The 15,463-nt window shown below is 38.5% G+C and overlaps 1 protein-coding gene across 7 annotated transcripts in view; it reads left to right on the forward strand.

Moving 5' to 3' along the window:
* Positions 1 to 12,953, forward strand: part of pkp4 (plakophilin 4) — a 191,019-nt gene extending 178,066 nt beyond the window's left edge. For all 7 annotated transcript variants that reach the window (XM_073047360.1, XM_073047363.1, XM_073047364.1 and 4 more), the window contains 2 exons: positions 1,174 to 1,247; positions 11,990 to 12,953. In XM_073047360.1, the coding sequence (XP_072903461.1) occupies positions 1,174 to 1,247; positions 11,990 to 12,235 (320 nt within the window). In that variant the 3' untranslated portion in view covers positions 12,236 to 12,953. The remainder of the gene's footprint in view (positions 1 to 1,173; positions 1,248 to 11,989) is intronic.
* The last annotated feature ends 2,510 nt before the right edge of the window (positions 12,954 to 15,463 follow it).

Consider the following 15,463-nt stretch of genomic DNA (forward strand, 5'->3'; position numbering starts at 1 on the left):
CCCCACATCCAGGTCTTTAATAAAAATCACAAAAAGTAGAGGTCCCAGAACAGATCCTTGTGGGACACCACTAGTCACAACCCTCCAATCTGAATGTACTCCCTCCACCACGACCCTCTGCCTTCTGCAGGCAAGCCAATTCTGAATCCACCTGGCCAAACTTCCCTGGATCCCATGCCTTCTGACTTTCTGAATAAGCCTACCATGTGGAACCTTGTCAAATGCCTTACTAAAATCCATGTTTATCACATCCACTGCACTACCCTCATCTATATGCCTGGTCACCTCCTCAAAGAACTCTATCAAGCTTGTTAGGCACGATCTGCCCTTCACAAAGCCATGCTGACTGTCCCTGATCAGACCATGATTCTCTAAATGTCTATAGATCCTATCTCTAAGAATCTTTTCCAACAGCTTTCCCACCACAGACGTAAGGCACAATACTTTTTAAAATTCCATCTACTGATCAAAAGAGATTGAATGTGTGATTCAACAATTTAAAGTAACCAGTCTTTCCTGTTTGTGTCTAAATCAATGGTGCTGAACTTGCAGATTTTTTGAACTATTGGATCCTACCCCAAGATACTTTTCATTCATTTTTTGTTACATCACAGCATAATACATTTTCTTGTGAATATAAGAAGTTTAAAGTAAGCTGAAAACAGATCCCCCAGTATGATTAAAGGGAACATGAGAAATTGGAACCCATTGTCTTTAAGGGGAACATTGGAGATGGTGTATGAGTCAGTGCCAAACCTTTGAGATTTCCAAGCAATTGGACAGCATATTACCAGAATTTTATGGTATTTCATAGGAGTGAATATGATTACCTTTGTATTATTACTTTGAGAGTGTATGGAAAGAAAATAGTTACCAGTTTATTATGATTACACAATATTGTTTTTTCCTATAGCATTTTATATTTAAATTTATAAATTACTCTCTGCCATTTCTGCATTAATAAGCAGTATACTGTAACTTCTGCCTAACTTGAATCATTATTTAATATACTATAAGATTATTTACAAAATGCATAATGTAAACTTTGATGCACATTTTCCTCATTTCCATATATTTCACTTTCCACACTTGTTTTTCATTCTGCCTTTATGCTGAATTATCACAATTATTGTGTATCTTTTAACTGATTGAGTTCAATGTATTGATCTTCAGGTTCCAATAAGCTGTCACCTATTTACATAGGTTCCTATTCTTCACCAGCAAAGGAGGAATCTAGACGACTTCATGTAAGTATTGAATAAGAAACTATAAAGTGGAAAATATCTGCATCAGAGCATTCCATAATCATGAAATAACCTTGTGGAAAATGCAGGACTCAAATCTATCTGTTTTGAGATTATGTCCAGTAGATATGAATAATTAAATCTTCTTTGCCTATAGCAGTTGAGATTTCTGTGAATTGAATTGAGAAATCTCAGTCCATTTCAAGCAAATACGTTTTATGACTTGACCAACTGGAAAGAGTTAAAGTTAGGAATCATTTTTAAATTGTCCTAGGTCATTGAGGGTCAAGGAACAGAATCATAGAACATTACCCATTGTAGAAAGAGACACCTTGACTCATCGTGGTTGAGAAATGTACAGTATAACAGGTTAATCCTATTATCTGCAGCAGATCCATAGTCTTACAGATTATTGTTCTGCAAATGCTTATCAGGGACCTCTTAGTTTTCCTGTACAAAGACTTTCAGAATTGAGCTCCAGACGTCTATCAATGTGTGAGCGAATTAAGTAGTAGATATCCTCTTCAGAATCGGAATCAGGTTTAATATCACTGGCATATGTCATGAAATATGTTGTTTTGTGACAGCAGTACATTGCAATACATAATTTTAAAAACTACGAATTACAATAAAATAATTGTAATTTGTACAATTTTCAATAATAAGTAGTGCAAAAAGAAAGCAAAAAATAAGAAAAGTAGTAAGGTAATGCACATGGATTCATTGTTCATTCAGAAATCTGATGTCCATGGGGAAGAAGCTGTTCCTAAAATGTTGATTTCACGTTTTTAGGCTCCTGTACCTCCTCCTTGATGGTAACAATGAGAAGAGGGCATACCCTGTGTGATGGGGATCCTTAATGACAGATGCCGCCTTTTTGTGGCATCGCCTTTTGAAGATGCCCTCTGTGCTGAGAGGCTAGTGCCCATGATGGAGCTGGCTGAGTTTACAAATTTTTGCACCTTTTTCTAATTCTGTGCAGTTGCCCGTCCATATCAGACTGTGATGCAACCAGTTAGAATGCTCTCCATGGTACATCTGTAGAAATTTGTGAGACTTTGTTGATATGCCAAGTTTCCTCAAATCCCTAAGGAAATATAGCTGCTGTTGTGTCTTCCCTGTAATTACATGAATATGTTGAGCCCAGAACAGATCTTCAGAGATGCTGACACGCAGGAACTTGTTGATCACTCAAAGGGGATGGTTTATGGTTTACGTTCCCTCGATTACTCATTCCTGAAGTCCACAGTCAATTCCCTGGTCATACAAGGTTGAAAACCTGTGTAAACCAAAGGGCAGTAATGTTCAAAGACATCTTCAATTGCTCATTGAGATTGTTGTTTTGACACCACTCAAAGAGCTGATCTATCATCACCACCTGAATTGCTGCCAATAATAGTGTCATCAGCAAATTTATAAATGGCATTTGAGCTGTGCCTAGTTACACAATCGTGGGTGTAGAGAGAGTAAAGCAGTAAGCTAAGCACGCATTATTGAAATACACCAGTGTTGATGTCAGCAAGGAGGAGATGTTATTTCCGATCTTCACTGACTGTGGTCTCCAATGAGGACATCAAGAATCCAGTTGCAGAGGTCAGAACAGAGGCCCAGATTTTGGAGCTTGTAATCAGGGTATGATGGTATTGAATGCTGAGTTATAATCAATAAACAGCAGCCTTAGGTATCATTATTGTTTAGATGATCCAAGGCCAAGTGGAGAACTAGTGACATCGCATCTGCTGTGTAGCTATTGTGGCAATAGGCAAATTGCAGCAGGTCCAGGTCTTTGCTTCAGCAGGAGCTACTTCTGGCCATGACAACCTGTCAAAGCATCTAATCACAATAGATGTGAGTGCAACTGGGCAATAGTTGTTGAGGCAGCTCACCCTGCTGTTCTTGGCCACTGGTATGATGGTGGCCCTTTTGAAGCAGATGGGAACCACCGACTGCAGCAGTGAGAGGTTGAAGGTATCTTTGAACACTCCCCATTTGGTTGGCACAGGTTTTCAGTGCCACACAGGAGGTACACATCAGTGCCTGACTCCTTGCAAGCGACCACACTCATAAAAGATGTTCTGACGTTGGCTCCCAGACCAAGATTACGGTGTCACCAGATGCTGCAGGGATTTGCACAGGTGTAGTTTTATTCTTCCTTTCAAAGTGCACATAAAAGGCATTGAGCTCATCTGGGAATGATGCATCACAAGCATTCATGATGCCAAGTTTCAGCTTGTAAGAAGTAATGGCCTTTAAACCCTGCCAGAGCTGACATGCATCCAAGTACATCTCTAACTTCAATCAGGATTGTTTTCTTGCTCTTAAATAGCCTTCAATAAATCATACCTGGACTCTTGTATATTTCTGGATCACCAAGTTTTGATGCCACAGATCTAATTTTCAGCAAACTGTGAATCTCCTGGTTCATCTACGTCATTTGGTTTGGGTATGTCCCATAAGTTCTTGAAGGCACATACTCATCCATACTGGTCTTGATGAAAATGGTGACAACTGTGGCATATTCATTCAGATTTGAATGCAGAACAGTTCTATAAGTGCTTCTCCGTCTCCCTTGAGAATATCTTCTTGGCCTGTATGTCTGGAGTAGAAGTACAGCCAGTTGATCAGACTTTCCAAAGTGCAGTTGTGGGATGGCACAGTAACTCTTTTTGATGGTGGTATAACAGTGGTCAGTGTGCTAACACCTCTGGTTCCACAGGTGTTTATGTTGGTGGTAGTTGTTCAAAGACTTCTTCAAGCAGGCCTGGTTAAAATCCCCCGCAGTGCTAGGGAAGGCATCAGGGTGTATTCTTTTATGATTGCTGATCATGGTGCTCAGCTCCTCCATTGCCTGCCTGAATATACTCCTTCCCCCTCCAATTCTTTTACTAGTTATATAAAATCGATGCCTTTTGGTTTTTGACCCTTCTGCTAAGGAATATAAGTCATTCTGATATCTCAAAGCCAGAAGTCAAAGTTTATATCTAAGCTCCTTATATTTTTAGACACTTCAGTTAAAACTCCCCTCAACCCTTCTGTTTGAAAGAAAATAACCCTTGCCAATTCAATTGTTCCTCAGCTAATCCTGGCAACATTCTTGCACTTCCTCTGCAATTTTACATCTTTCCCGTGATATTGTGACCAAATCTGATCATAGAACTTAAATTACCATCTTACTGGCAATCTAACAGAATTTCTTTGTTCTTAATTATATATCATTGTTAATAAAAGGAAGCATTCCTACTACTTGTTTAACCATTCTGTTAAAGCAACTTGCTACTTCGAAGGATTTATAATCAACAGTCCAAGATCCATCTGTCCCACCATATCTTAGATTCCCTTTCATTTTATGGTATACTGTCTTGACTTGTACCTCTCGAAATGCATGATTTTGCACTTCTGGATTTTACTCTGAGTGCCACTTTTCTACATAGTTTATCAATCCATCAACATCCTGCAGGAGCTGAAAATGTTCTCCTCACTGTTAATCTCAAGAACAGTTTTTGTATCACCAACAAACTTCTCTATAACAACATAATAAAACAGAAGTAGAAGTAAATTCTTTGTCTCTTCGTGCCTGTTCTATCATCCAATAAGATCATGCCTGATCTTTGGCTTTAGCAACATTTTTCAAAGATCAAAGTAACTTTGTTATCAAAGAACATGTATGTCACCATATATTACCCTGAGATTCATGTTCTTGCAGGGATTCACAGTAAATACAAAGAAACAGAGTAGAATTGCAGAAAAACACACACAGCAGAGATGGACAAACAGCCAATGTACAGAACACAACAAACTGGAAATACAAAAAATAAAAAAAGTAATAAGAAAAAAACAAGCAGGTTATAAATATCGTGACCATGAGTTGTAAAGTCCTTGAAAGAAAATTTGTAAGTTGCAGAATCAGTTCAATGCCTGAAGTTGAGTGAAGTTAACCCCTTTGGAGGGGTAATAACTGTCCCTGAACCTGGTGGTGTGGGATCTAAGGCTACGTCCACACTACACCGGATAAATCCGTAACCGAAGCTTTTCCTCTTCATTTTAACCCTTCGTCCACACTAAAACAGTGTTTTCGTCCCCCGAAACCAGAGCTTTTCAGAAACTCTGTCCAAAGTGTGTATTTTTGAAACGCTGGATTGGCCAGATCAGTGTAGATGGGGTAACCAGAGACTTCTGAAAATGCTGTCAGACGGCAGCGCGCTATTTCATTGTTTTCTTGAATGCAACCTAACAATTTCAGAACAGACGGCAACGAAACTGACACCAGAAGAGTTAGAAATGTACTCACCAAATACTTTGACCCATAACTTACTGAATAAATAAGTATACTCACTTTGCCCTGTTTTCTGTCCTTGCTTGTATGAAGGTGGTTTACCTATTTATGCAAGTACTTCTCTGACAATAGATGTTTAACAGCCTAATGTAACATAGTATGGAAATACAAGATAACACTGATGCAGACATGTTTTATACGTTTAACAAGTTGCTTTATTAATGCAACAGAGTTAGTCAGTTTTTCAATGTTCGTCGTCAGCCAGGTCAATCTGTCCATGAACTCCCTGTTGGTTCCCTCCATACGCGCCAGTATTTGGTTTTTTTTTACTTTTAAGTTCTGCGCCAAAGCCAACAGCTGTCCATCGTTTTAAGTTTTTCTAGTCTGTAACTGCACAAACGCGCACTTTTACGGCGAGATTCGACACCGAACATGTCGCTTGTTTTTGGTAGGTGTGTCCTGCGCATGCGCAGGAGGAGGAGATTCGCCAAAATCTCTGTTTCAATGTGGATAGAGATATTTTTTAAAACGCATAGTGTGGACGCCTGTCGTTTTTACGCGAAACTGGCGTTTTCAAAATTATCCGTCAAAATTATCCGGTCGAGTGTGGATGTAGCTAAGACTCATTTATCTCCTTCCTGATGGCAGCAATGAGAAGAGAGCATAGCCTGGATGTGGGTGGGGGGGGGGGGGGGGGATCCTTGATGATGGATTCTGCTTTCCTGCAACAGTGCTCCTTGTAGATGTGCTCAGTGGTGAGAGGAGCTTTTTCTGCAGTAAATATCCTATCCCTTGTTTATTTTTCATATCTCTAAGTTTGTTAACCTCAGTCTTAAATATGCTGAGTGACAGAGTCTCCTCTATTTTGGGTAGAAAATACCAAAATTTCACCATATTCTGGGTAAATAAGTTCTCTTTATTATGATTGGCACTATAAAAACAAGAAATGCCCAGCAGGTCAGACAACATCTGTGGAGAGAGGTACAGTTAATATTGCAAGTTGATATCTAGTATTAGAACTGGTCAGTCTTTTTAATATTTGATATATATTGGAAAAACTGATTATTAGATATTGTTGGACTCAAAGTTCAGTCCTTAGAGCTGTAATGCACCTAACAGGGATTTGCAGTCTATTTCTTGAGCTTATGTTGAGCTCAAGGGGCCAAAGATGCCCCTTAAAGTGCATAATAATCTTTGCAAATTGATCAGTCTGATTTCTCTAATGTAGAGGAGGCTGTGAGAAATACTGAATGCAGTTTACTAAATTGGAAGAGATACCATGAATTTCTACTTCACCTAGACGCAATGCTTGGTAAGAACGTAAGAAGTACAAGGCTGATCTTGCATCTCCTGTAGTTGCCTTGATAAGAAATCAGGTATTGGCAGATGGTGATGAGAGTTTCAATTTCTTTATGAGACCAAGAAGCACCATTAGTATTCATCAGTGTACTGGAAAATGAGTAAAGAGACAAGAGACTGGACGAAATTACACTGGAACTTTACAGAGACTTACAAACCATTACAGAGAATTAGTTGAAGGAACAAGACTGGATGATTAATGTTCCAGTCTTTGAATATTTCTAAAAAGATTGGGGGAAGGGTAGTGGAAGCCACCGCTCAAAAGCCATCGATAAATATGCCAGTGACACCACTGCTGCTGGCAGAATGTCATGGCAAAGAGGGAACATACAGAAAGTAGATAGATCAACTGATTGAGTGGTGTCACAACATCAACCTTGCATTCAACGGCAGCAAGACCTAGGAATTGATTTAGAAAGGGGAATTTGGGAGAACACACACCAGACTTCATTGAGTGGTCAGCACGATGGAAAGGGTGAGCAGCTTAAAGTTCCTGGGTGTCGTCATCTCAGTGGATCTATCCTGGTCCCAACTCATTGATGTAATCATGAAGAAGCCTTGCCAGTGGCTATACTTCATTAGGAAATTGAGGACTGCACAGGAACAAAGTAAGCTGCAGAGAGTTGTAAAATTAGCCACCTCCATCATGGGCACCAGCCTCCATAACCTTCAGGTCATCTTCAAGGAGTGGAAGGCGGAGTCCATCATTAAGGACCTCCACCACCCAGGACATGCCCTCTTCTCATTGTTACCATCTGGAAGAGGGTACAGAAGCCTGAAGACATAGACTCAGTAATTCAGGAACAGCTTCTTCCCCTCTGCCATCTAATTTCTGAATGGAGATTGAACCCATGAACACCACCTCATTACTTTTTTTAAAAAAAATTATTTTATTTTGCATTACTTATTTAACTATTTATATATATATATACACACACACACACACACACACACACACACACACACACACACACACACACACACACACACTCACACACATATACTCATACATATTTACTGTAATTCAGTTTTATCATGTGTTGTACTGCTGCCACACAGTTAGCAAATTTCACAACATATGCTGATTCTGATTCTGAGCCACCAGGACATTGAGAAACAGATATACCGGAAGATTAGGGAAAGGTATAAAAATAGCACAGAGTTATTGTCATGGGTGACTTCAACTTCCCTAATACAGAATAGGACCTCCTTGGTACAAGCGGTTTAAATGGCCAGAATTTGTGAGACACATCCAGGAGTGTTTTTAAATCAGTATTTAGATAGTCTCAACAAGAGGACGGGCTGCACTGGACCTGCTGTTGGGTAATAAGCCTGGCCAGGTGACTGACCTTTCAATGGGAGAACAGTTCAGGAATAGTGATCACATCTCCTTAAATTTTAAGGTAGCTACAGATAAGGAGGGTATTAAATCTGAGCAGGTCAAATCACCAGATTATTTGGTAGGAACTCGGGAGAATTAACTGGCAACAGTTGTTTTTGGAGAAGTCCATATCTGACATGTGGAGGGTGTTTAAAGACCAATGCACAGAGTACAGGATAAGTATGTGCTAGTAAAAAGGAAGGACAAGAGTGGCAAGGTAAGAGAATCTTGGACGTCAAAAGAGGTGGTGAGTTTGGTCAAGAAGAAAATAAGTGTATGTAAGGTTTAGGAAACTAAATCAGGGCCTTTGAGGATTATAAAACAAAAGCCAGAAAAAATTCAAGTAAGGAGTTAGGAGGGGGCCATCAAAAGTCGTTGGCAAGTAGGACTGAAGACAATCCCAAAGCATTCTATGCATGCATCAAGTGCAAGAGGATAAGTAAGGAACAGTTAGGATGACTCAAGAATAATTGAAAGGTCTGTGATTAGTGGTGTTTGACCTCTGCTCTTTGTGAAATACATAAATAGCCTGGATGAAAATGTAGATGCGTGAGTTAATAAGTTCACAAATGAAATAAAGATTGGTGGTGTTGTGGATAGTGTAGAAGATTGCCAAAAGATGTTGCAGGATTTAGATTAGTTGCTAAAATGGGTAGAAACAGCAGATGGAATTCAGTTCAGCCAAATGTGAGGTGTTGCTCTTTGGGAGATCAATGTAAGGGGACAAATGTGCAGCATAAGTAACAGTGTTGATATACAGAAAGATCTTGGGGTCCAAGTCTGTTGCTCACTGAAAGCAGCTGCAGAGGTTGATAGGGTGATAAAGGCAGAGTATGACCTGCTTGCCTTTAGTAATCAGGGTACTGAGTTCAAAAGTCAAGAAGTTATGTTGTAATTTTATAGAAGTCTAGTTAGGCCACATCTGGAGAATTGCATTCAATTATAGTTGCCCCATTATAGGAAGGATGTGGAGGGTTTGAAGAAGGTGTGGAAGATGCTGCGTAGATCAGTGATTTACCAAGGTGCTGCCTAAATTAGAGGGTGTATGCTTTAAGCAAAGATTAGACAATTTTACTTTGTTTTCTCTAGAGCATCAGAGGCTGTGGGGAGACCTAATAGAAGTTGATATGATTATGAGAGGCCTAGGCAGTTGATGTTTTTCTCAGGGTTGAAATGGCTAATAGTGGAGGGCATGTATTTAAGATGAGAGGGGAAATTCTAAGGAGATGTTCAGGGCAAGATTTTACACAGAGTGGTGGATGCCTGGAGTGCACTGTTGGAGTGGTGGAGGAGGCAAATACAATGGACATTTTTAAGAGAATTTTAGATAGGCACATGAATATGCAGAGAATGAAAGGATATGGGCATTACTTAGGCAGATGGATTAGTTTAGTTAGACATTTAATTACTAGTTTAAATAGTTTGGCACAACATTATGGGCTGAAGGGCCTGCTCCTGTGCTGTACTGTTCCACGTTCTAACAAGGACCATTGCGCGTAACTCATAAAGTGGACCCACACAGATTTCCACAGTTCTGCCTACTGCTTTCAACAGCCTGGGATATTCTCCTTTTTCATGTGCTGATTTTAGCTGCTTTGAAAGGAACTCAAAATTTTTTATTACTTCAGTCTTTACCTTCTTTATCTCATCCAAAATATTACTTTTTAGAAAACAACATTGTTGGCATAATCTCCTCCTTCAGTAAATACAGTTGAAAAATATTCATTAAGAACATTACCATATCCTCCATATCCACATAATGGTTACTCGGTTTGTCCTTATGAGACCCTACTCTTTATTAATAACAGAAAATTCTGAAAATATTCAGTTTCTCCAGAAAAAGAAATAAAATTAATATTTCAGCTCGGTGATCTTTAATCTGATTGAGGACTTGCTCCTATCCATAAGAAATAGGAGCAGGAGTAGGCCATCCGGCCCATCGAGCCTGCCCCGCCATTCAATAAGATCATGTCCGTAAACTCAGCTCCATCTGCCTGCAACCCTTAATTCCCTTACTATGTAAAATCCTAACTGTATCTTAAATATATTTAGTAAAGAAACCTCAACTGCTTCCCTGGGCAGAGAATTCCACAGATTCACCACTCTCTGGGAAAAACAGTTTCTCCTCATCTCCATCCTAAATCTTCTCCCCTGAATCCTGTGGCAATGTCCCCTAGTCTCACCTACCAATGGAAATAACTTTCCTACTTCTATCTTATCTAACCCTTTCAAAATTTTGTATGTTTCTATAAGATCCCCTCTCATTCTTCTGAATTCCAGAGAGTATAGTCCCAGGTGACTCAATCTCTCCTCATAGGTTAACCCCTTCATCCCTGGAATCAACCTGGTGAACCTCCTCTGCACTGCATCCGAAGCCAGTATATCTTTCCTCAAGTATAGAGACCAGAACTGCACATAGTACTAGGTGCAGCCTGTAGAGTTGCAGCATGACCTCCCTGCTCTTGAATTCAATCCCTTTAGCAATGAAGGCCAACATTCCGTTTGCCTTCTTAATAACCTGTTGTACCTGCAAGACAACTTTTTGCGATTCATGAACAAGCACTCCCAAGTCCCTCTGCATAACAGCATGCTGCAATCTTTCACCATTTAAATAATAATCTGCTCTTCTATTTCTCCTTCCAAAGTGGATGATCTCGCATTTACCAACATTGTATTCTATCTGCCAGACCTCGGCCGACTCACTTAACCGGTTTATATCCCTCTGCAGACTCTCCACATCCTCTGTACAGTTTAGTGTCATTAGCAAATTTTGCTACGCTACACTCAGTCCCCTCTTTCAAATCATCAATGTAAATGGTAAACAGCTGCGGGCCCAGCACCGACCCCTGCAGCACCCCACTCACCACCGACTGCCAACCAGAGAAACACCCATTTATACCAACTCTCTGCCTTCTATTGGTTAATCAATCCACTATCCATACCAATACACTTCCTCCGACTCCATGCATCTGTATCTTATTTATAAATCTCTTGTGCGGCACCTTACCGAACACCTTCTGGAAATCCAAGTATACGACATCCACCTGCTCTTCATGGACAGATAAAACATCCTTGGATTTTATTTGATTTTGCCTGTAAGTCTTTACTTAATGTTTATAATTCTTCATAATTTCACCTTGCATTTTTTACAATACATTATAGCAGTTACGCTGTACTGAGCTTTCAATATATAACCCTCTACGCAGTTCATCAAATGATGAGCTCTAGGTTTTGTCCTAAACTGCTTCAATGTTTTTATTGAGTGCCTTGCACAGCCTTGATGCTGATGTATCTCAGGTAGCTGTTTCCACTAGCAAGAGAGCATTTTGTGGAAAATATCGTGACAAGTCTTCAATTTTGCATTTAATCTTGTCTAAGAATATGTCACAGCTAGCTGATGAAAATTACTGGCCAGTATTAAATCAGATTAAATTCTGAAAATGAATCTACCACATTTTCAAGCCTATGGGAACTTCTGATAAATGTCATGTTTGGCTATGAAACAATTTCCTCAACTGCTTGAGTGAAAGACTAGAATGGAACAAAAACTCGATACAAAATCTATCTTAAATCAAGTATAGTACCAATATTTCATTTATAACCTGCACATTGTGTAACCAACTGCATTTTTTACAAAATATTTTAATATTTAATCTGTATTAAATATTACTGGGTTGGTAGTTCATATGGTGTTGCTATAATTCTGCTTTATTAATTGTGACATTTTTACAGCATCCACAGATGTACTATGGTCAAGATGACTCAAGCAGAAGAAATTATGATGCTTACAGAATGTATATGCAGTCTCCCCACAGTTATGAAGATCCTTATTTTGATGACCAAATACATTATCCTGCAGTCACAGATTATACATCACGTGGACTAAAAACTTCAACTAATTATGTAGACTTATATTCCGCAACACGACCGCCTTACAGAGCAGACCAGTACCCAGGATCCCCAGACTCCTGGGTTTAATATTAGGAAGACAAAATAGAAGAAAAATGTCTTTTTGCTCCATTTTTGAGATTTGATTGTAAGTAATCATTGATGTAAAAGATTTCCAGTGGAGACAGTGTGAATGTAACTTTTAAGAAAGGGATTGAGGATGTGGATCTATTGAATAAGGATATGAAAGGAACAGAAAAGGAAAATTGATGAGCGTCTTAAGTCAGACTAGATTTAGATTACTTATGTAGCTTTTATAGTTTGGTGGTGGTGTGGGAAAAGTGATGAAAGGTTTGCGATGGAAGAAAATAGTTGGATAATGTATGAGCAAAATAAAATGTGAAACTTCTGTGAATAAAGTGTTACCTTTGGTTTGTACAGACATTTTAAATATATATGTCCATTTTGTTTTATTGAAATATTGGATCTTCAAATTATGTATACCATATACCTTGTAAATTTTGCTTTCTTTGGTGTAAATATGGAACTGCCATGTGAACAAGGTTGAAATCATTTCTTAAAGGAGTGTCCTGTATTGAAATTAATTTTAAAATACAGGACTCTTAAAATAGATGAATTAATCCAAATGAAAATAAGTACATTTTGTTTTAAAGAAGTTTTGTAATTTCAAAGAATGTGTATTTCCCAGTAAACTGAAAACTTATTTTTCCATTCCCATTCTGTGGCTGGTTTCACTGCCATTTGCTATATGCATTTATAAATAAATGTGATCATTCCATACACTGAAGTTCTGAGCTCAAGATTTTTTTCTTTTTCTTCTCCAATTTAGCAAGATTTGCTCTCTGATACTAATATTTATTAGAAATAGAAAACTGCAGGTGCTGGAATTCTGAAATTCAAGCAAAATACTGGAAATACTCAGCAGATTAGTCAGTTTCTATGGAGAGAGACAAAGTTAATGTTTCAGTGTGATGACCTTTATCATGATGGATCTCAATGTTCAAAATAAATTTATTATCAAAGTGCATATTTGTTAAAATTTAAAACCCTGAGATTAGTTTTATTGAGGGCATACTCAAATTCATAATGCTGAACAAATTTTTTTTCCAAAAGTATTGCTCCCTCAGAAATTACTTTTGGTTATGAGAGATCACTTGAAGCTGAACACAAATATAATTTCAGATGACTTGTATCACATAGGAATTTGGAGAAACAAGAAATTAACTTTTATTGAATATAATATGTTTAATTGCATATCAGTGCTAATGCTTTGCAATAGTTCAACTCAGCTAAAAATGTTTTGTTGATGATTTTTGTTGTATTAGGTGTCTGAGGCTTCGCGCTTAAGAGTCCTACAATAATGAGCCAGCATTAATGGATTCCAGTTGTCCTGATACAGTGTTTTCATGACCGCACTGTCCTGGTGAAAACTTTCACCGTGCTCATCATTGACAGCGCCAAGATTTGTAGGGAAGAAGCCTAAATGGAAATGCAACAAATGTGAGGAGCCCAGGCTTTGTCTTGGTCGCCAATTTTACACCCAAAGTAGAGCTCATCAGTATTCTTAATAAGAGGAGTTATGCTCCGTCGTTAAGATTTAAGCGTATACTCGCCAGACAGAAATATAGCCAAGTACTTGTTTCGCAACTGTTGCAACATTGGCAAGATATTATGCCGTCACAAAAAGTCCTGAAAATGTAATTATTTTATTATAATGAGTACACACAGTATGCTATGCACATAGAACATGTGCATCAGCTTGAGCATAAACCAGCATATGAACATGTAAATGCAATGCATGGAATGGAGTGTGCATGATGCTCTTGTAGTCTTTCTAAAACCTGTCCTGCCATGTCTACGCATGGGCAAGATAAAAAAAAACTTTTCAGCTTACATTATGGGCAACATTTTAATTGGCTTGAATTATTAATTTAAATAACAAATATAGGTGATTACAAAAAATGGTGTATGATAGGGAAATTTCATGGTGATTTCATAATCAGCAGCCCAAAATCCATAAAATACACCGGAATGTATTCAGGAAGCAAACCTTTGTTGTCCAGTGTAACCATAATAGAATCAATGAAAGACCATACCAACTTGAGCATTCAACCAATGTCCAAAAGACAACAAACTGTGCAAATACAAAAAGAAAGAAATAATAATAAAAATATCAAAAGTATGAGATGAAGAGTCCTTGAAAGGGAATCCATAGGTTGTGGGAACATTTCAATAATGGGGCAAATGAAGTTATCCCCTTCGGTTTAAGGGCCTGACGGTTGTTCCTGAATCTGGTGGTGTGAGTCATGAGGGTCCTGTACCTTCTTGGCAGCAGTGAGAAGACAGCATAAACTGGGTGGTCAGGATCCTTGATGATGGACACTGCTTTCCTGCAAAAATGCTTCGTGTAGATGTGTTCAATGGTGGTGATGGCTTTACCCGTAATGGACTGGGCGGTATCCACTACTTCTTGTAAGATTTTCGCTTCAAGGGCATTGGTGCTTCCATACCAAGTTGTGTTGAAGCCAGTCAATATACTTTCCACTGCACATCTATAGAAGTTTGTCAAAGTTTTAGCTGTTATTCCAAATCTTCACAAACTCAAAAGGAAGTAGAGGCACTGTTTTGCTTTCTTCATTATTGCACTTACAATATCAATGACATTTTCACTTTTTACGACCAGTATATTAACTTGATATTCTAGATTATGAGTTTCCAATATTAATGAATTCCAAACAACTTTTATTGCTATTATTGTGCAGCAACATCAGGTTTTATTCCCTCTTGATTTTAGCATACATTTTTTATGTCTGTCTTTATAATATTCTCACACCATGTTCAAGACAATCACTGCTTATCAAGTATTTACTTTAAGTTATTTTTCATATCTTTTGGATCACAAAATTAGTGTTGCTATCAGCATAAGCTTATCTTCTCAGAGGTACACATGCCTTGTAAGTAGCCTTGAAAACAATATAATTTGCTCCATTACTGTCCTTACATCCTGTCTGCATTACTTATTGCTGTTAAACTTTTCATCATACATAAGTAATATAATTAACTAAAATGTTTCCCATCTAGTACAGGATTGTTGTCTTCCCCTTTGACTATGTTTACAAGAAACCAGCAGAGAAGATCCTGATTAGCTGTGGTGAACCCTGTCATGTCAACAAATACACTCAAGAACTTCTATAGTTGTGCAGTGGAGAGCATTCTGCCAGGCTGCATCACTGTCTGGTATGGAGAAGCTACTGCACAGGACTGAAAGAAGCTGCAGAAGGCTGTAAATCTAGTCAG

Source organism: Hemitrygon akajei, chromosome 5 (genome assembly GCF_048418815.1).
Source record: "Hemitrygon akajei chromosome 5, sHemAka1.3, whole genome shotgun sequence".
NCBI classification, from domain to species: domain Eukaryota; kingdom Metazoa; phylum Chordata; class Chondrichthyes; order Myliobatiformes; family Dasyatidae; genus Hemitrygon; species Hemitrygon akajei.